General features: G+C 46.5%; 6 protein-coding genes across 6 annotated transcripts; 3 read left to right on the top strand and 3 right to left on the bottom strand.

Annotated features, from left to right (window-relative positions):
- Positions 1-741: 741 nt before the first annotated feature.
- On the top strand, positions 742-4,322 carry FVEG_00083 (serine/threonine protein kinase; the record flags this gene model as incomplete). The annotated part of the gene is made up of 6 exons (XM_018886518.1): positions 742-948; positions 993-1,306; positions 1,353-1,519; positions 1,647-3,214; positions 3,313-3,813; positions 3,873-4,322. The coding sequence occupies 6 exons, from the start codon at positions 742-744 to the stop codon at positions 4,320-4,322; spliced, it is 3,207 nt and encodes a 1,068-aa protein (XP_018742085.1).
- Positions 4,323-4,371: 49 nt separating this feature from the next.
- FVEG_00084 (hypothetical protein) lies at positions 4,372-7,111 on the bottom strand (the record flags this gene model as incomplete). The annotated part of the gene is made up of 6 exons (XM_018886519.1): positions 4,372-5,423; positions 5,495-5,805; positions 5,860-6,341; positions 6,417-6,775; positions 6,832-6,996; positions 7,045-7,111. 6 exons carry the CDS (start codon positions 7,109-7,111, stop codon positions 4,372-4,374), a joined length of 2,436 nt encoding a protein of 811 aa, XP_018742086.1.
- Positions 7,112-7,822: 711 nt separating this feature from the next.
- On the top strand, positions 7,823-9,523 carry FVEG_00085 (hypothetical protein; the record flags this gene model as incomplete). Its single annotated transcript, XM_018886520.1, has 4 exons — positions 7,823-8,012; positions 8,060-8,144; positions 8,249-8,475; positions 8,841-9,523. The coding sequence occupies 4 exons, from the start codon at positions 7,823-7,825 to the stop codon at positions 9,521-9,523; spliced, it is 1,185 nt and encodes a 394-aa protein (XP_018742087.1).
- Positions 9,524-10,329: 806 nt separating this feature from the next.
- FVEG_14582 (hypothetical protein) lies at positions 10,330-11,127 on the bottom strand (the record flags this gene model as incomplete). Its single annotated transcript, XM_018903516.1, has 1 exon — positions 10,330-11,127. One exon carries the CDS (start codon positions 11,125-11,127, stop codon positions 10,330-10,332), a length of 798 nt encoding a protein of 265 aa, XP_018742088.1.
- Positions 11,128-11,621: 494 nt separating this feature from the next.
- FVEG_14583 (hypothetical protein) lies at positions 11,622-14,481 on the bottom strand (the record flags this gene model as incomplete). Its single annotated transcript, XM_018903517.1, has 5 exons — positions 11,622-12,215; positions 12,269-12,638; positions 12,686-13,570; positions 13,650-14,137; positions 14,197-14,481. 5 exons carry the CDS (start codon positions 14,479-14,481, stop codon positions 11,622-11,624), a joined length of 2,622 nt encoding a protein of 873 aa, XP_018742089.1.
- Positions 14,482-16,848: 2,367 nt separating this feature from the next.
- Positions 16,849-21,288, top strand: FVEG_00088 (serine/threonine protein kinase; the record flags this gene model as incomplete). Its single annotated transcript, XM_018886521.1, has 8 exons — positions 16,849-17,349; positions 17,398-17,729; positions 17,790-17,959; positions 18,015-19,419; positions 19,471-19,640; positions 19,687-20,558; positions 20,610-21,100; positions 21,153-21,288. The coding sequence occupies 8 exons, from the start codon at positions 16,849-16,851 to the stop codon at positions 21,286-21,288; spliced, it is 4,077 nt and encodes a 1,358-aa protein (XP_018742090.1).
- Between the last annotated feature and the right edge of the window lie 86 nt (positions 21,289-21,374).

Raw genomic sequence — 21,374 nt, 5'->3', positions numbered from 1 at the left:
TGCTTATAAAAAATCTCGTTTTATAACTATAATATAAGCCTTATTAATGTCTTGAACTTTGCAGTCTTTCTTAGCTATTATTTATTAATACCTACCTTACTTAGTGTACAATGCCGGAAGTAGCGTGTCCTGATTACCGGCTATCTGGTCTTGTCCTCCAGAGGTGGCTGAGAAGCAGGTTCAAGGATGACACCATCCAAGTTGAGGTAGCAAATACTTTTTAGTATCTCGAATAGGATGGCTTGTGAAGCTAAAGTGACGATCTAGAGCAAAGACGGCGAATATTGCTTCTACTTGCCAGATGGTGAAGAACTAACAGAGGCAAGTATTTTATAACTTACTAGAGAACCCCATTTACGCTGACTATCGTAATCTGAAAAGGAGGACCACCTAGCCATAGCTGAGTTGAGAACTAAAAAAAGGTGGAACAAACCAGAGTTACCAGACTCAATAGCAATATTTCGTAAATGGGTTACACAAAACCAGCGCATTGGTCTAAATGGCTTTGAACAGGAAGCAAGATACATTTCCATCTCTTCACTCAAAGAATACTGGACAGATACCCGGATTCGCCATGTACTGGGGTCATTTTATGAAGCTGGCATACAACAAATTGCAGAGAGATATCTACGACTCTTCTCTCTGCTAGTTCAGGTTGGCCGTCCTGGGGACATTCAAACATTCCTTGACAGGGAACTGGACGATAATGTTTTCATCTCGCCTGGCCTAGCACAAGGGAAAATGCCGGACTTTTCTGATGTTTTTGAGAAACATTGGAGTTTCTTCCCTGTCGAGTTCAAAACTCACTCAACCCGACAGCGAGAACTACTGTCTCGCCAAATCTTGCCTATTAAATATTGCAAATCATTCAGGGAGGAGAATAGTGGGTTCGAAGCGGCTCTGCATAAGGTTCAGATAGACCCTGACTACTGTGACCTGGTGCCAAAGGTAAGTGTCTCTCTTCTGATGGGACACCGGCTAATACCGTGGAGGACACTCCGCTCGTGTTCAAGATTTATAAAGGATACAAAATGAGTGAAGATTATAATCTCGAGACTGAAAACTATTCGAATCTGAACGGCAAAGCGCAGCACGCTATCACCAAGTGCTATGGTTCCTTTTCCTGCGAGGAAACAGATTTCCGTGTCATTATCCTCGAATACGCCAGTGAAGGAAGCCTACGTAATTTCTTTCGAAATATTCATCCACCTGTCCATGCTGAGGAATTTCAAGAGCTTTGGGTCAACTTGGTAGGACTCTTAGATGGACTCGATGCTCTTCACACGTACCACAGTTCAAAACAAGGGTAAGTGCGCACATAACACTCTAAATAATGTAAAGCTAATTTTAAGGAGAATCCACCAAGACATCAAGCCAGACAATATCCTGGTGTTTCCAAATTCTGCGAAATCCCGGTTTGATGCTCGATTCAAACTGACAGACTTCCATGTGACAGAGTTTAAACAGTTGGACAGAGAAGGGAAGATGACGATTGACAACTGGGGAAGTCGATTGTATAGTAAGTTGGAAGTGCCGAGGCTGTTTCTCGACTGATTTCTATGTCAATATGTTGTTCTCCCATGCTATCTATCTTTCGCGACTGTCTACAAAGAGGCATTGGAGATGATTAACCAAGTCTTTCTTAGGTGCTCCGGAGTGCTACGCCAACTTCCCCGCTCAATTTAATGTCAGGCCGCTGGTTTCACCAAATATTGACCTTTGGGCTCTTGGGGCAGTATTCAGTGAAATCCTGGTCTGGTCGATCTCTGGATATACTGTTCTGGAGACATTTCGAAAGGCAAGACAGAAAGAAATCTCAACTCTGACTTACATCGAGGCAAGAGGAATTGATGCTTGCTACCATGATGGGCATGAGAGGCTGCCTACCGTTGACCGATTTCTCAAGGACGTACTTGAACACCGAAGAGCGACTGATGAGGTGTCACCCGCTATCAGCCATATGATTCTTAATTTCATGATGACGAATGAGAGGGAACGATTGCGTGCGGTAGAGATAAAGTCTCTCATGCAAAGTATAACAGCAACAGTTCACCAAACCAACTCATCTACGTATGAAGCTCAGGTTGCGAAAATTCGTCAATCTCGATTAGAAGAGTCGTCCTCGATCATTGCAACTTCGTCCGACCATATTGGTTTGTCAGACGCATCTTCATTACGACTCTGGTCAGATCCGGAACATACAGCTGGTGATACGTCATTATCGACCGCTCCAAATACGCGAGACACAGGTTCAGGGCATAAGAACCAGAAGGGAGATCCGAGGATTATAGAAGTCTATGGATATGGAAGTCAACCACTCCACGGGGACTTGGAGACAGAAGATCAAAAAGAAATCCAGTCTCTTGCCTCCCAAGATGATCACATCGATTCTCTTCAGTCTGGTATTACTCCTTTGAGAGTTTATCAAATTGCCTCCAAGTTACTGGTTGAGCGGTTCTTAGACGATGACCACTTACTTGATTTATACCAACAAGCCGTTAAACGACTGGATAGGACACGTTTCGTCAACAATCACAGGATCTTGATGAAACAATATTTCCTTGACCTTCGAGCAACTGCAAGATCTCGCGCCGAGGAGATGTCTGTAGATTTCCTGCGGAGCCGGAAAGAAAGGATCCGAATCTCCTCTGTTATTTATGATCTCGTTCTCAACCAAGGCGAGCAGGTCCGCAGGATATTCAAGATGGAAATCAAGGATGACCAAGAAAGCATCCTCCTAGTTGATCGTTTTCTGGCCGCGCAAGAGATCTATGACCATGATCGTGCAACTGGCTCGGATCCAGAATCTTCTGATTCCTCAGAAGACCTGTCTCCAGAACAGGAACAAACCAGTCAAGGAGAAGCGTCGAAAATCGAAGCAGTGGCCATTTTCATGACTGCCGGATCGGCATTTGACTCTTATAAATGCCACTTGGATGAGTTCCTGCACCCAAAGAAGCTTGAAAGCGATTACCGAGAGGCCATCGAGCCACTAATGGTGAGCTCTGAGGACTGCAGTACGACGCCGGTTGATTCGCAAGATGCCACGAAGACTGGAGTCGTGGATGCTTCAGTTGTCAAGCCAGAGACCAGCCCGGCTGCTGTTGAAACGGCTTCCCCTTTTGTAAAACAGCTCGTAAAGGGATATTCCTGGTTAATTAAGATCACTCGACCGAGAGTAAAGGAGGGCTACCGCCGCCTCGAATGGACATGTGTAAGTATAATCCGATCCTCGCAAACAGACATGAGCTGCTGTCTATAGCAACTTTCTCATGAGTATCTCCATATAACGGCGCTGACACAGCTCTACAGGACTGCGGATCTCAGCTCTATGCAGACTTTCTTGTGTTAGACGAAGAGCGATTCCGGCGGTTTGCCGAATCGCTACAAAGCCCGCCACCAAAAAGCAGCCACGAAATGATAGCGAATGCTCAGAGCTCGCAAGCTAGCTCTTCCAGAGAACGGGAGAGTCCGGTCTCCAACCGGGATAGTCCAAACATCAATTCTCATCTTCTGTCATCGAGTTCTGCGCGGCCCTCTGGGGCTGATACGTCTAGTGAAGCTATACCGCGATCCAGTTCCGAAAGGGGACAGAGGGATCATCCAGCGGAGTCACCAAAGTCCAAGGCAAAATATCTTGCACTTTGTATTCAGACAGGCACGATATACACGACTCTCGAAGAGGCCGAAACTTCAACCTTTAAGCTCGACGCAGAGTTACTTAAAGAGATGAAAGATGTCTATACCAGGATTCGGGGTGTAAGATCTAAACGCAACTCTCTTTTTATACCTATTCGTTTGGAATACGTCAAGGTATGTCAAAACGTTAATATCGATTTTAAAGCCGAAAGATTATATCGCTAATGTCACAGTTTATGCTTTGGAATAAAAGACAGGGCTACATATCAATAACCGAAAGACCCAAAAGCGTGCCTCCCGAGGAAGACCTTCAGTATGACTTTGCCCCTCTCGACGCCTGGCCTCCTATGCCGGATGAGGTCTTCTTTCACTACCTTGAAAAGGGAGAAGAGAAGTGTTTTCAGGACCGCCACTGGATTCCTAGGCTTGCTGTTCGCCGAGACAACAGAATAATCGAAGGCCACGAAGCCTCTTTTGGCTGGGGCATTCATATTATCGAGGGACCAAATCGGTGGGCTATCTTTGCATTATTTCTTGTCACCGTGTTTGGAAGTGCCCTGGCTGCTCTCCTTTGGTCTACTATTCACAATGACATTCAGGGCGGAACAGGGCTAGGGCAATTAATAATAGCATTATCATCGGCAATTCTGACGGCGTCTTTGTTTAGATTAGGGTACTTATAGAGTTGTTAGTAGTTCCTAAATTTTCATACCTCCCCTTGACAGGATTATATCACGTCAAAGTGCCACGGAAGAACCCGCTGAATACCCTGACCACATGATACCACAGGCACCCAGCGAATCTTATGAGAAAGCTGATCGAGTTTGCCCATAGCCATATACGGAAGAACCAGACCTTATACCAGTACGAGTCACCAAGCCACCACAAGATTTTGATGCTGTCATTCATGACGATAAGACAAACGAAAATGTTTGAGAAAATGTATGACGCAAGCAGAATCGTGCGAAACTCCATCATGGCGTCTGCTACTGCGAGGACCTGGGGGCGCTTCCTCTCATGGCTCACTGTCTCATTTTCAGCCGTCGCTCGAGCCAGTGCCTCTTGGTACTCCCTGTTTCTCGCTTGTGGAGTTTCATCGCGCTGGGTCGCTGCGGATCGAATGTTTGGATCTTGGTCGGAAAATGTGAATCGCCTCTCGATGGTCGCTGGCCTTGGCCCTTCTTGTCTCTGACCCTCTTCGGTATCTTGATGTCGACCTTTCCTCCCCCAGCTGACATCATGTGTGTTGCTGAAAGCGTAAATATTGAGAATGTTGACATAAGAGGATGATATAAAGAGGAACTGTGCAAAAGAGGTGAGGAGATGCCATGGGTCAAGTGCCAGAAGAGCGCTGAGGATATAGACGCCGAAAACGGAAAACCCAGCAACGATGATGGTGCTTTGGCCAATGTCGGCATAAAACTCCCCGATATAGGCGTAGTTACTCGACCAAGTATCGTCGGCCTTGTAGTCTGCGACCCGTTTAACCAGATAGATCAAGTTCATGATTAGATACGCCTGAATGAGTCCAAAAATAGCGAATGAGATGATATAGCTGATCCGATGATTCCTTGGACGACTTCCAAGGGCGAGTATAAACTGGAACAAGACAGTCGCCAAGTACACTATCTGAATGACAGCGTTGACAATTGGTGTTGCTTTTCCAAAAGGGATACCACCAGCTGGTGCATCCTTTCGGAGGGTCTCCAGAGATGCTGTTGATCGTGAATGTCGTGAGTAGAAAAGCCGCGAGTGAGAACCAAGCCAAGACAAGAGCCAGAACACTATGAAGGAGAGGTATGAAAAAGGGCCCGCTTGCGCATTCGTGTGTGATCAGACCTCCACAGATGTCCACATCTCTTCAAGACGTAAATAGTCGAGAAGAAAGCCCCATTGAGCCATCTTCGCCTTTGGTTGATGAAGTCGGTTGTCGTCATGGGGATGTCAGTAGTGGCGGTGACTGGGACATATTTCAACAGCCAGTGAGTGTTTGGTTTGCTAATTATCCTGAAGCACATCACTCTATCGTCTGCAAGATGGCGATTGAGGTTGACAGGGGACAGGAGGTTGACAGGGGACAGGGATAGGCGCTCGTTATGGCCTTGGATCCATGTTGGGTCGCCGAGAAGCATATCCTCAAGTGGTTTGCCAGCACTGCCAACGTATCTATACAGCGATAGCTGTCAGAGACAAGAAGACATTCTGCTGAGAAGTACATACCTATAGGCTGAGCATGCTCCTGGCAGTAGCGACAGAAAGCCCGTTGCAGACTCAAACGTCCGATCGAGCTGGAATCCAACCTTGTACTCAAAGTTCTGCGCTGCGACAATCGGATTGAGAATGTTCAGCCAATTTCCACCCAAGGAACATGAGATCTCTCCGCAAGCTGCCGCAAGCCTAGGCTCAAGATCAAATTCCTTCCAGAGCTTGAAAAGCGCCTGCTTTCCCAGTTTCGTACCTACGTCGAGATGGACTGTGATGTTGGGTTCCAGGACTTTGGCAAATCCGTTGTAAAGCCACCGGTACGAGTTGAGCTTGCCGCAGTTTGATGCCTTCATGAGTAGCATCAACTGTACTGGAAATCTCATTGACCGCTCTGAGTTGCGGATAAGGTGGTTGTTTACCAACTTGGGGGCGTCAACCTCGCCATCTGGATAATCCTCGCAACCAAGATGGGTTGCCAGATGAGACGAAAACTCAAACTGTAAACAAACGTCGATACGCGTCAGACAGAGTCCAAGACTCATCATGTATTGTAAGATTGAGGACAGACTTACAAGATGTCCCGTCACTTCCTCTCCCTTCTCCGTTGTCTTTTTGCACAATCCATTTTGATAGAGCCCAATAGTAGTGAGTACATCGAGAACGTCGGGATCCGCCGACTCAAGACCATCAATGAGAATACAAACCACGATTTTAGTCCAGGATTTCTTTCCCCATACTTTTGACTGTGTACGAATGTTTAGATACCAGATGTTCTGGACAACACTTAGCAAGGTACGGCGAAGCAGGTGTTTCGGTTCGTTGTAAACTGTAATACCAACGAGAATCTCTGTATGGCGTGGGTGCTGAAATCTCTTGGGCCGGAGATCATGTTTCTCATAAAATTCTTGAGGGTCTGTTGAAATTGCTGTATCTATGAAACGTGCGCGTTAATGAAGACTTCGACTAGTGCGAGGCGAGGGAACCTACAGGTCAAAAGTGCCATCTCAAAGAAATCCCATCCTGTCATTGAGTTGGGGTCGAGCGCGGCATCTGCAAGGTCTGAAGGAATCGGCACGTGGACTTGAGCATCCGGGTCATGGCCAAGGAGAGACGATGCGGGGCGATATCTTGCGAAGGGGTGCAGTTCTGTGCCTATCTCAGTTAGCTGATGAACGATAATTGTCCAATAGAGACACGTACCATGTTCAGGATCTTCAGCGTAGGTGGGAACCTGCGAGAATAGAGGTGCCCGATATGACATTGACATCGCGATTCCAAGCAAAACTTCGAAGGTGACTGTATGAAGTGAGGGCCTCGCTATATCTTTAGCGCCAAGTTACCTAGCCTAACTACTCCACAGTTGGGTCAGACGATGTGCAGTTGAGAATCCAGACAGTTGACAGAAAGTCTATTGTCTATTTTGAACGGTCGGGATGCCCTTAAATATGTGAGCTTTGCTTCAAAAACTTGTCAAGCTGCGTATTCCAGCACTGCATCGACTGCGTTATTTGTGAACCGTGCGGCTGAGAGCTCATGTTTGCCTCGTTTTGTAGTCTGCCTTATGAGTTCCATAGATCCAATCACATTGAGGATCTACAGCCACATCCAGATTGACAGAATAAGTGACGTCTAGTTTGCACCACCCTCACATCGATTATTTTCTTCCCACATAGCCCCCAAGATGAAGGGGGTCAGAAATTTGGTCGAGACCGACACCCGGACACTCTCAATGGCTCTTTTACGCCACGTTAGCAAAATACACCCTGTGTCGCTTCATGATTGGTTTGGGATCCATGTGATACAGTAGAGGCGGTGTTACCTTACTCATTTTGTTTCACCACCCACGCGCTGCGTAATTTGTGCCGCGGCCCTTCCGACCACCGTGTGTTTTCATCCATCATTGGGAATAGCTCGACATTTTCCACCGGTCGATCCACTAGTGCGCAACTTACGAGGTCGACCCGCTGGATGCTTCGAGATGGACTCGTATCAGCTTTTGAAACGAAGCTGTGAGGAGTGGTCTACGTGGCCGAGTAATCTGTTACGGCCTGACCAGCGGAGGAACGACCTTGAGAATTATCGCTTCGCTTTGGACGCGTCTGAGCGGCAACTTTACCAGGCCAGTACTGAATATGTTCATATCATCGAGCCGAGCGATTCTCCAAATGGTAAATTTACCAGATTACCTCAATTCAACGCATCTGACTGGCTCAAGGCTATACCGAGCAGACTATCGCGAGTCCCATTGCTTTGCGAAAACATCTGCAGCAGAACCGCAAAGACCCCCAATCTTCCCTCATGTAATTACCGCCACTCACCAGAATCCACAGACACGGGATACTAATTCGCGAAGCTTCATACACTCTGATGGTGTACGAACTCAATTGAACTGTTCACGTGAAAGCTTCGCCTCCTTGTGTTCATACTACCAAATCCGAGCCAGCTTCCTGGATACTTTGTTTTCCTTCGGATACAGCAATGAGCCACAAGACTACCATATGACTAGTTTCGACAGCTACGATACCCTCGAGAATCACCAATCAAGTATTCTGGAGATTCCGCAGCTTAGCCGTTCTGGTTTAGAACATAGCATCCAGTATATACTACGATCTATTGAAAAAATTCCTGATGGTACAGGGGATACTAGGTTCTCTCTACTAGAATAAGCTCTTAGCTATAAGCCTTAACTATAAATAACACTTCTAGCCTATAATTTAGATATTAATATTATAATAATTAACTAATAGCTATAATATAAAGCTAATATAATATAAACTTAGATAATAACTTTTTAATTAGCCTTAAAGGTATATAAAAATATCTCTAATCCCTTAACTAAGAAAGGTTAACTTAATACTATAAATACCCTAAATCTTTAAGATAGTAGCTGCACTAATAAGACTAGTCTTTTATTAACATTAACCCCACCAAATGCCGGATATTAATGACTACACTAATAGAGCTGTAGTCACACCCCAAGCTGCATTAGTGTACAGAGGGACGTACGGGGAACACAACGTGGGATATTCGTCAGATGGCTGTTTATCACAAGTTCGATTTCATACATGGAAAGGCATTTTGGCTGATCATCAAGACCGATAATAGCATGTCTAGAAGGATGAAAGAAGCAATGGCAGAAGATCCGATCATTAATTCCGCGTTGAGTAAGGACATATCCGGCTCCTTTGCTGCAACACTGCGCACGCATCTTGTCCATCTTGAATGGTGTGACAAGTCTTCGAGAGAGTACATCTACGACATACATGGCGAGATCCGGAAGTCGTTGAAGGGTCTCAAGGAGGCTCAAACTGGCAAAAGATACGATATTCACTCGTCGTCGCCAGTAGAGCACGTTGGTAGTGGGATGCAGCCCAAGACTATCGAAACTAATGGTCTACGGCACTCGTTTTCCTGCCGACTAACTGAGGAGATCGAGGACCTTACAGACCTCGATAGATTGCTGTTCAGAGAATCTGAGAAGCTCGACTCCTACTTTGAGCAACTAGAGACTTTTTCACTGGTGCTACAACTCCACAGGCAGACTTTGCGCGACATCGCAGATCATTACGAAAGCTTGGCTGCGCGCGATAGTCTGCCGAACGAGATGGTCACAAGGTCCTTCTACAGCGACTTGGACTCATTTTCCTACCGGATAGGTCGCATCCAAAAGAACTTGTAAGTCCGTGTAACTCAAGTCAAGTTCCTGATGTCTTGGCTGCGAAAGGAAAGGGAGCTGGTAGGACTGTTCATTTCTGTCAATGAACGCACAGTGCTGACTCCAACTTGTCTTCCAGTTTGACGAATTCTTGCGTTATCGCAGCGTTCAAGCTAGTTGCTTCCTGACCAAGACCTCGCATCTTCACCTAGACAGGATGCAGCAAATTGCGCACAAGACTCAAGAGGAAACGATTTCTATGCATGTCATAACCCTCGTCACGTTGGCGTTTCTACCTGGAGCCTTCGTAGCTGTAAGTTTATCCATTTTAGTATATTGGACAAAAGGCTGATGCATAATATCGCTTCTAGAGCTTCGAAAATATTCGACCTGCCACCGGTGATGATTCACTGTCATTCAGCGTTATACCCGAAGTAAGCCGCATTGCATTGGATCTCTTTGTAGTGACAATTCTACCACTCACATTTATTACTATCTTGTTCTCGTATTCCTTTCTTTCACGTTCTAGAGGAAGTACAGGAATAGGACCGCATAGAAAATCTTCACTGAAGCATTGAATCGTGTCTAGGTGGCTGCAAACAGGAAACAGCTAATTCTTAGAAAGTTTCATGATATCGATCTTTGGAGGGTACTGGGCTTTCACCAATGGGCCGCCACTTTGATCATCATATCTATCTCGTTCTCAAAAAGACCAATACTCAAAATATCAACTAAGCATAATAGCAGAACAATACACAATCTGTCTATATCACCTTGCTCTCATTATCACTCCATTTGCCTTACTGCTCCCTAGTGTCTTCCTCCTTTGCTTATGCTGATACAGTTTCCTCATCAGACAGGGGCAAGTACTCGACAGAAACATATGGTTGCGGGGCATTGTCTTCCATGTCATCCATCATTTCACCTTGAACAAGCCCATCATCTATGAACTTTCTCTCTTTGTTCAAGAGGTTAAGCCGTCGAACGCAACGATACTTGTTGACCCGGTAGCCTACCACGATATCAGAAACCGAAAACTCGAGGCTGCGGTTATTTTCACGACGCATGTTCCCGCTTAGAGCAGTCCCTGTGCCTGTCCGTGGTTCCTGTACACCGAGCTGTCCTTCGGCTTCTGCCTGACTTGTGTTGGACTTGTTGTATTCCAGGCCTTTAGCAACCTTGAGCCCTGTGATCATGTAGAACACAAAAGTCCACTGTGAAGAGCCCTCAAGTACTAGCTGGACCTGGGGAATGGCGAAACTGGCATTGACGTATTCGTCGTCAGGATCAAAGTACGTGGTCAAGACCTCATCGCAAGTGATCGTGTTTTCTGCGTCGCTAGAGCCCAAAATGGTCGCTGAACCCCGGACATAGTCACTGAAGGCCTTTATCCAAGCCTCAAACTTCCCCTCTCGGACCTTTGAGCAGGTTTCGCAAAAGCCACTCTGGGGAACTGGAGCATATTTCAGCTCCTCCCTGATTTCGATGCGGTTTGACCGGTTCAAAGCAGCGCATCCAAAGCTTAGATTTGTGAATATCGCGCCCAAGAATAAAGGACCGTTCTCTGCTGCTATGTCGAAACGTGGAACAGGATGGTAGGTGTTGTTACCCCGAGTAGTGGATGCCATGGTCGGTTTATCTACAGCTGAAGAATGTGCGACTGTTATCCCAGCTAAGACTCTAAAAGTGTGATCCAGAGAATAATACACAGCTTAAATAACGTACTAAACATGGCAAATCGTAGTCATGCTGGGGTTGAGCTGAGCTGGCGAGGCCGCCGGGCGTAAAGGTGGGCGCTTAGCGGGAGAAACATGCATAAGAAGATGCATATTTTCGGCCAATAGCCTCTGTTCACACCTGCATCTTCTCAGGCTTGCCACATTGGCGTTATCTCATGTCCCAAAGGAGCAGGTCTTGCGATCCAATGACGGGGTGAATCTCGGTCAGGAGGATTAATGACTGAATATGCACCGCAGATGTCAGCATGTGCAATTGACGCAACACGTGTCCCCCACATTTGTAACTCCACCGTGATTCTCTCAAATTTGGCAGTAGACATAGTATTCTTGTTTATTCGGTGCCATTCGTATTGTGGCGCTAGCAATTTGTCTTTGGGCTTTTTCTAGGTCCAGTGTATGAGAAACTCACTGAAGACTCTAGCCACATGCTCATTATTGGCCCCACTTCCCCATAGCTGGTCACTCCAGGGTTTGATACAATGATATGCCCCATTAGTCTCACCATTGTCCGTCATTTTGTAACGGAATAGTCTCCGCATTGGCCCATAGGCCTGGAGAGCGTAGGCTTCGTCAACACGAAGATTTCTCCGAACAAACTCCAATATGTTCGCCGCCATCGCCGCTGCTATTGGAGTAGCGAAGGAGGTGCCTGAGATACAGCGCTCTTCACCCTGCCAATATGACTGGATGTTCTCGCCGAGGGTCGCAAAGTTGTCCACAGAGGACTTGGCTACTGGATTCATGTTCAGATTCGGTACAGCGCGTTCGTTAGTTGCGTGAATGCAAAAGACACCTGGATGGTTAGCTGGCCAGGGCCTAGATCTGTTGCCACCCGAGTTGGATGCAGCTGCAAATATCAGCTTGCGATTCAACACAAGCTTGTCCAGTACTCGTTCCAACTGTAAAGAGGGGCATTGCTGCCCAAGACCGAAAGACAGATTGATGATGTCAGCTTGCTCACCTGCCCATTCAAGTGCCTTGCATGAGTGACACGTTAGTAGTTATTTGTTGTATCTGGAGAAACACATACCTCGGCAAGCCGCCCGACTTGATCTTCCGAAAAATAGCGCGTGTCGGAGATCTTGGCAACATATACTTCGCATTCTGGGGCGTGGCGCAGCACCAATCTGGCGACATGTGTTCCGTGACCGTGTATGTCTTCCCAATCATCCTCCTCGCCAATAAAGCTTCGACAATTACGAACTCTCTTTCTAGCGTTGATGAAAAACGGGTCATCGTTGGGACAAAATCCTGTGTCAATGATAACAACCCTGACTCTTTTATGACGGAGACCTGCTGGGATATTGGCTCCGGGCACTCTGAGTATGTACCTTTCGACAAATCTAGCCATGCGTGTGGAAAAGTCATGTTCAGATGGGATTCGAAGCCGAGTGGACTCTCTGGAGAATCGTAAGCATCATATAGCTCAAGAGATCAAGTTACTTACAGCATCTCATTTCTGTCGTCTTCATCAGAAAACAACGTGAACGTGGGCAGGACTGGTCGATGATCTAGTGCCCTGTGAGCACCATGATTATCGTTGCGTGCAGGAGCCTTTCCACACTGCGAAACCTGCGCTTCCCAAATGTCAAGGTTCGTTCTAAGTGGAGCAACGATGTGCTCCAGGATCACCCGCCGGGCCCCTAATTCAGTCTTTTCGGTTTTCTCCACCCCAACACGATAATGCTTGAAAAATAAAAGACTGCTATATACAGCCCTTCGATAATGTTTGACCAAGTCGTCCTTCAGAAGTACTTCTGCCTCTTCACAGAGAGCATCGTACCATGACTTGAGATCGCTCCCATAATCATACCGCCCGATCTCGCCCTTGAAGATATCGATAAGGACTTGGGCGAGCGACAGGAAGAATCTTGAAAACATTCGTCTTCCAGAATTGAAGTCTTTGATAACAGTATTCGTGTCTCTGGGAATGGTCTGCAACAAACAATTGATATAAGGCTCAGCCAATATATCTTCAACGTTTGCACTTGTATCGTTCATAACAAAGATGCTCTTCAAGGTCAAATCTTGTTGGATCCAGGAACCGAGATAAAGGTGGCGTAGAGAGCACACCAACCGATAAGCCAAATGGAACTTATTTACTTCCATATGTATGTCTGAGGTCTTCAGTTGCCTCTGTTGCATTAACTGTTCTAGCGGAATATGGCCTCTGTTCTCTCTCTTTGCGCGGCTGATTGCTTCGAGGCCTTTGGTGCTGGCTAACCACATATTGGTACGGTTGAATGATAGCCAAAGGGGAGTGTTCAGAACTTGGGCTTCCTGTGTTTCTTCGCAAATATTCAGGTCTCCACCGTGGCTCTTAGCATCATGTCTAGGACAGAAGCATAAGCATTTGTCTGAATGGTATGAAAACTTTATAAAGTCTTTTTGAATTTCTGGCAGAAGCTTACCTTTCCAGAGTGCACGATGTATAGCATTGAAAAGCTTCGCATCCTTTGGCAGTCTCACAAGGAGAAAGAAGCATGTGGAACACACTCTTTTCTTGGATATTCTCCCATCCAGAAAGCTTAAGCCATGCTCCGTGGTCTTGATGCTGGCATGTTCCGCTTACCAAGTGGTAAAACAAATTGTCCAAGGGCAGATCTATGTGCTCTGCCCCCATGAAAGCTTTGAATACTTTGCTAGTATTTCCTCCAAGTTGCTCGAAGTGCCTTTTGTGTACTCTCTTCTCTACCATCTCATTCACCTCAGTGAAGCCGATGACTCCCTCCCTCCATTGTGACTCTGACTTTGGAAGAAGTCCATTACGCACTTCGCGACTAAGAGAACCCGTTGTGAGTATAGACTCGCCATATTGATGTATCTTATGAATTGAGTCATCATATTTGCTACAAGGAGATGGCAAGTCTTCCGCATTAGCTTCATTGAGGATGGGCAACTATTTGAGACTGTTAGCGTGCACTGGAGTCTCTGTAAGCTTCACAGATGACCACATACCCGGGCGCTAAATGCTCCGAGGTGGTCTTCAAGTGCATGTTGAAGTTTCAAGTCATTGTCTTCGCTCTTGTTTTCGATGTCGTCAATATCTCTGATATTCGCGCAGGCTCCTGATACAGCTGCAATTGCCCTTTCAAACGTGAAAAAATCCCTATCATTCTGTTCGTCGTTTGATATTGCCTCAGATATTACAGAATCTGAGTCGGATTTCTCTCCATATAGAAGATTAGTAAACAGCAAGTGCATCTCAGAAAGGTAGCTGAGACGCTCTGGAACTGAGGTCATCCTGCTGTTTCACTCTGAAAGATATTTGTGGAGGTTGTAGCTTGGAAGTTTTCTTCTCAAGGATAAGGTAGATACCAACCACCGGAACTCATCACACATTCTGATTTTGCGGCTGAGGCGGGGTTCTTCTCAACCCTGCCCCTTTTCTGAAGCCGGAAATAGAAGCTGATTGGTCGGGATTGTCCGAATGTATGTGCTGTGTAACTGTGGCTGTACATTCTATTTGTCCATTTACCCGCCGATGTGACTGCGAGTGACAACCTGCATCTAAGATCATGCCACGTAATTAATGCCACGTAATCATTATTTGTCATTGTTCAGTTTGGTATGCCTTATCGATTCATCTCAGGCAGAAGTCTCAGGCAGAAGTCTCAGGCAGAAGGGTGGGCGGGGTAGACACATACCACTTACCACAAGACTTGAAACCTGCACATGATACCGTCAGCATAACTATCAACAACAAAGTTCTTGTCTCTCAGGAGTTGAGCTAGGTGCTTGTATGCTTGTGGTTGCAGGAACATTACGATGGTGCTTGATATTCAATCTGAAAATGATGACAGGGTCACGGAGTCCAGAAAAGATATCCGCACAGTCGCAACAGAATGCCAAAATCTCTTCAGTAAAGAAGTCATGAGTAGCATAACTTTCAGCACTCACATCCAGAGAGCTGAGCACAGGTTCCTCTTATGGGCCAGCTTTCTCGGTGTTTACGCTGATAAACAGCATTGCCTTGATACCCGTCTGCGGCATTCTCCCGAAACAATCAATCTGATTTTGCTTATGCTCCGAGTACTACAGCGGAACCTTAAGCTTGGTTTGTTCCCAGTACCGAAGTAGATTCACAGACTGACCCAACCGTATAGTGATTTCCGAGCATGATAAAATCCGCGCTGATTATCAAAAAGGCCCTGTTTATGGTATTGAGGGTGCATTGAATCGTCTTCACCGCCTAGCTGCTATTATTCAGAATCAGCGGGCATTCAATGAGGCGCAAGATATGCATAGGCTCATGGGGATGCAACCTTTGGATGGTTTTGGCATAATCATCATTGAGTTCATCCAAAAGAACTTTCCTGATGCCCCAACGTCACTTCAACTACAGTTGTCAAGATCCGTTATGCATCGCACACGTCGTTTACTATACTGGAAAAAGCTCCCACAGGTATCAGGGGAGCGATACATCAGTGAAGGGAATCTACGACGACCACAGACAGCCTCGAGTGTTTTCTCGTGTTCGAGTAGCACATCATCACTTTTAGACATCCCGCGATACAAAGACCCAAAGAATTTCACTGGTGTTTTTGGCATATTATTCAAGGAGCCTTCAACCCGTATCAGACAGCATCTCCATAAAAGGAAGAAGCACAACCGCCAGAAAAACTACTTTAGTAACTCGTCATCTCCTTCTGTGGGCGTTGACACAAATGCTTCAGGGAACCTGAAGGTTGAATCCGTATTGAGCAATCCGCCCGTCTACCACATTGCACAAGCTCCTGTGCATTCACGCCATAGTTCTCGGAGACTTCTCAATGACAAAGTTACAGAGGCACATGGTAACGCTGAACAAGGGGATACAAGTGCCGATTCGGAAACTGTACGACCTCTATACCCCTACCCGAATGGCCTGACTTCTGAAAACAGTGATGAGGAAGTGTACTGCGTGCTTTGTTCGACTCTGCTAGACAAGGCCACTATTGAGAATCAAGAGGCTTGGATGTGTGTTCTAAAGAAAGAATGACATGAGCGCAGCTAACCATTGGCAGGAAACATGTGGATCACGATATACAACCCTATATTTGCGTTTCTGAAGATTGCGAACACCTTCATTTATTCTTTCCAACCATAACTGACTGGAGATCTCATATGGATGTAGTGCATAACACGGAGTGGCCGCGGTATGTTCACCGGGCAAGGTGGGCGTGCCCATACTGTGAAACGGCCTCAGGAGAAACAATTTTCACCTCCGAGAAGGAATTCATTCGTCATTTGACAGAAGGAAAGACAACGCCCCACTGCTTGTCAATGAATTCTTTTGAATTGAGCAAGCTGACTGTCGAATGTAAGACGTTCGATCCTATCAACAAAGGGGATTGCCCACTTTGCAAGTCCTACGGGAGAGTCGATGACCCTACCATAGTATCTGAAGACTTTTACGAACACTTTACCTGTCATCTTCGATTTGTTGCATGTGAAGGACTCAACCTTTGGGATACGCATACTGGCGTAAAAGAGGACCAATTTGCGTCAATCGATATCCCATTGGCAGACGACGATAATAAGTCCAAAACGGCCCAACCGTGGATTCATAACGAACGCTTGTCGCCTAACTTCTCATATAACATTCTGACTTCTCATTTTCGCAGCGAAATGGACCGGGTTTCGATTATGGGGGTCAATGGCAAAGATCAAGTTGTTTCATATATTCCCTTTTCGATTCTACAGAAGTATTGGACAGAGGATCGTATCAGCCAGATTCTGAACTCTTCTGTCATTCCCATTACTGAAAATGTTCAATTGATTGCCGAAAGGTACCTCAGGATATTCTCCACTTTCGTCTACGGTGGCTTCTGCGACAAACTTTCATGGGTTTTCCGTAACCATACAACGAATATGGACGACGACCGCCTTCCATTTGATGAGAGCATCTTCGAGAACACGAGTGACTGGACTACCTCGTTTCTGAAGCACCAGTGGATGTTCTGTCCTGTCGAATTTACCGATGAATCCTGCCATCAGCTGGCACTAGACTTGAGAGTTATCTTACCTGTGGCTTATGGCGAGTATATCAAAGAACATCGCACAGGGCCCGATAGACCAATATTGCGCAAGGTTAACTTCGACTCTGGCTGTGATTCATATCACATAATGGTGAGTAACTCTTCCTAGCCAAACGCGAATGACATCTAACAGGAAAAGGGCGAACGTGCAATTTTCAAAGTCTACGAAGGTCATAGTGGAGAGGTGCGGTACAACGCCGAGACAGATGCCTATCTGAAGCTCCGAAAGCTTTCAACAGATTTCATCACAAAGTGTCTCGCCAGTTTCTACTTCCCCGAGGCACACAGATTTATCATCGTTCTGGAATACGCAGAAGGGGGTTCCCTCACAGAATACCTTGAGTCAAATTTACCCCCCACCACTACCGAAGACCTTTTGCTGTTATGGAAGCCTATGCTCAGTCTTAGTGGGGCCTTAGAGGTATTAAACGCCATCTACCAACAGAATTCAAGGTCTCCAACCTTTGTGGGGTATGTGACACCTTCCCAGTAAACCTAACTACTTCATCCCTAGTTATTGACACGTTCCAGGTTACATCAAGAGATACACCCAGGAAACATCTTAGTCTTCCCTAGGGGCAAAGGAACATCCCGGTTTGACGTTCAGTTTAAGTTCAAAGGCTTTGGAATGGCCCCTAATGCAGCCATGTCAGCCTCAGATATGAAGCTTAGGCTCGGAAGCAGACAGAACAGGATCTATGGTAAGTCACCTAAGACAGCCTTTGACTGAGTCCATTGTTTGACTGATGATCCTAGTCTCTCCTGAGGTGTTCAATTTCGTGGTCAATGGTCATAGCGATGCAGCAATATCCCGCTTGACCGATATTTGGTCATTGGGGGCTTTGTTTAGTGACTTTCTAGTATGGACGATGACTGGCTTACGGGGCCAAGAGAAATACCGCCTTCAACGAAGGGCAGAGATCTCGGAAACTCAACAATTCTGCAGCCCGGGTTATGATTGTTGTTTTCACGATGGCGAAAAAAGGCTTAAAGCTATTGACGAGGCTCATAATAATGCCTTAGAGTGTTGGAGGAATGGCGACTTCATACCACCGGCTATCAGCGATGTTATTCTCGACTGCATGCTTGTTGAGCCTCGAGATCGACTAGATGCCATACAGGTCAAGCAGTACGCCGCGAACAAACTCAAACACTACCAGCCGTCATTAGATGGTATTTTGCCACTACTGGATAGTCCTGATATAGATCAACGTCATCCCTCGATTCTTTCACACCAGCATATAGCTATGCGAGATGACCAGCCATTATCAGAAGGCACACACACAGTCAGAACCCCTATGAGCACCGTGGATCACTTCCACCGACACATTTCAGAGAACCTACGCGAGGGTCTCAATGGCAATGGTGAGAAGGTCTTCTACGTTATACCCTCGGCATTGGACAGCTACTGGACAGAACGACGTGTCGATATTATCTTGAACTCTCAACAGCCTCCAGTGGCATCAAGTCCAGATATGATCATCAGCGACTTCCCTCGTGTATTCTCTATCCTGACTCACATTGGCCGGCCACAAGAGATTTCGTGGTTGTGTAATGATATGAAAGGCCTAGATGATCACCGGATACCTTTCGACGAAGGTTGCTTCCCACCGACTTGCCAGTGGGCGAATGAATTCCTACGTGAGCAGTGGATGTTCATACCTCTGTTTTTCCCTCAAAACAAAATACTCAGTCGGGCTGTGCATCCCAAAACCATTTTACCTGTTACATATCAGAAGCAACTCACACAGAAGCGTGGCGGTCGGAATACAGCCACCTTATGGGAGGTACAAGTACATTCTGGAGAGAGTCTAACAGCATCAGAAGATCAGCCTGTTGTCTTCAAGGTGTACGAGGGTACTGGGGCAGAGGACCTCTACAATGCCGAGACGGATGTTTATCTTAAACTCCGCACTAAGAACAACAAGTATATCACCAAGCACCTTGCTTCCTTCTCATTCCAGGGAGAGAGAAAGTACGTCATAGTCCTCGAATATGCAGCTGGAGGATCCCTCAAGGACTTCTTCAAGAACACGCCTATACCTGCCCGCCCGAACGAGTTCCGATTACTGTGGAGTAGGCTGCTCAAGCTTCTCGATGCCCTGCACGTTCTGCACGATCTCTACCGACCGGATGGAGCTCCAGTCTGGTTCCTTGCAGGGTGAGTGGAGGTCACAGAGAATGGGGACAGTCATATACTGACGTCTTGTAGGGTCCATCAAGACATACAGCCAGCGAATATCTTAGTTTTCCCTGAAAAAGACAAAGACTCTCGGTTTGACGTAAAGTTCAAGCTCACAGACTTTGGATTGGCTGAGATTGGCAGAATCTCGACTTCAGGTGGAAAGTTGGCAACAGAGAATAGGGGCAATAGGATGTACAGTACGTGTTGTCAAGCACCTGGTGACAAGGCTAACCATAAGTCTAGTTTCTCCCGAGAGTTTCGCCAACTTCTCAGTTCAAGACACTGTCCGAACTGATCTACCACCAACGGCAGACATCTGGGCCCTGGGCGCCGTGTTCAGCGATGTCCTTGTCTGGTCGATTTCTGGTGAGCCAGCTCGCGAGCAATATCGCCTCCGAAGAAGGGCAGAGATTTCTTCCCAACGTCACTTAAAGGAACGTGATCACGATGCTTGCTTCCACGATGGGATGGAACGCCTCGCTGCTGTTGAGGAGTCTCACAAGTTGGCGCTTCAAAACAAAAGAGGCAATGATAATATCTCGCCTTACATGAGCGAGATCATACTGGACTACATGCTCACCGATGAGCATGAGAGACTGCCAGCGATGAATATCAGGATGCGAGCAGAAAAGAAGATCAAAAACATGACAGAAGTCTCACTCGATAATGGGCAGACGGTTGTTAATATCCGGCCTATGCAGGCGTGCCATACATCTCCAAACAGACGACGGACTGTGCCTAACCCGTCCCTGCCAAGCCTTCCCCAGGCAGGCCATGATCGGTTGCCAGTTCACCAAGAGGTAAATCAGTTCTGTGCTTCCCCTAGGACCTCTCTCGATTACGCCACTGTGGGACCTTCATCACCAACGCTCTCAGTCACTCAGCTTATGTCCCCGCCAATCAACAACGCTCAACTCCAAGTGCAGACACCGAAATCTCCGTTGGCAGTCACGAAGGTTACAGTGAATGAAGTGTACCGAATAATTGAAAAGTCTTCCCACTCTTCCTTTACCAGTTCAATCGGGATGAGATCAGATAAGGCCAAGGAGATAATGAAGCTGCCTGGTATGGAAGAGGCACGTATCAAGATCGCGGTGGCGAGAGGCAGGGACCAGGTATGAATCCAACTGTCAACATGTAACACTTGACTAATCCCGAGTTTTTAGATCATGCTTATAGATAACTTCAGATCGATGGAACAGTATAAGTCAGACGTGATTAAGACGGCGAGGGTCATCAGTTACGTTGCAAAGGCTGTCGACGAGGACGGCATGGAGCTCTACGCTGCCTCGGAAGTCGCCAAGAAGCCACGGATATGCAAAACTAGCTCTCAGATCGAGAAAGCAATCGCCAAAATGCCAACCGTCGATGGCACCTGTAACATGAGGGGTTGTCTGGATACAATACTCGACCGGGTGCTTGTTGGAAGAAAGGTCAAACCCACGAGCATCTATATCTACACTGATGGAGTCTGGGAGCCTGGTGCCGATCCGGTCAAGTTTTCCATCAAGCGGGCTATTGACTACCTTATTAAGTGCGGGCAACCATCTTCGACACTGATGTTTCAATTTGTTCAATTCGGTAGTGATACCGAGGGGACTGGCCGGCTGAAATATCTGGATAACAAGTGCGTGAGAGAGGTAGAGACGGAGAGCTAGTAAGTACTGCCATTACATCAACTCCCAAGGTATAGCTAACACTCTGATTAGCGATATTGTCGACACCAAGCACTGTGACGATCATGTTCCAAATATTGTTATTGGGAGCTTCTCGAGATATGCCGACGAAGTTGGGTCTAGCGAGGAAGGTCAATTGAAGAATAATGCTGATAGATTGTTTGGTTGAATCACTCAGACAGTTAGACTATTGTTTTCAGGCGTTGTACAAGACGAATAATGGAATACTAGATGATTAATTCCAATTCGATTCTT

Source organism: Fusarium verticillioides, chromosome 1, assembly GCF_000149555.1.
Source record: "Fusarium verticillioides 7600 chromosome 1, whole genome shotgun sequence".
In the NCBI taxonomy this organism is placed as follows: domain Eukaryota; kingdom Fungi; phylum Ascomycota; class Sordariomycetes; order Hypocreales; family Nectriaceae; genus Fusarium; species Fusarium verticillioides.
The sequence above is the reverse complement of the archived record's forward strand: the minus strand, read 5'-3'. Positions and strand labels throughout refer to the sequence as shown.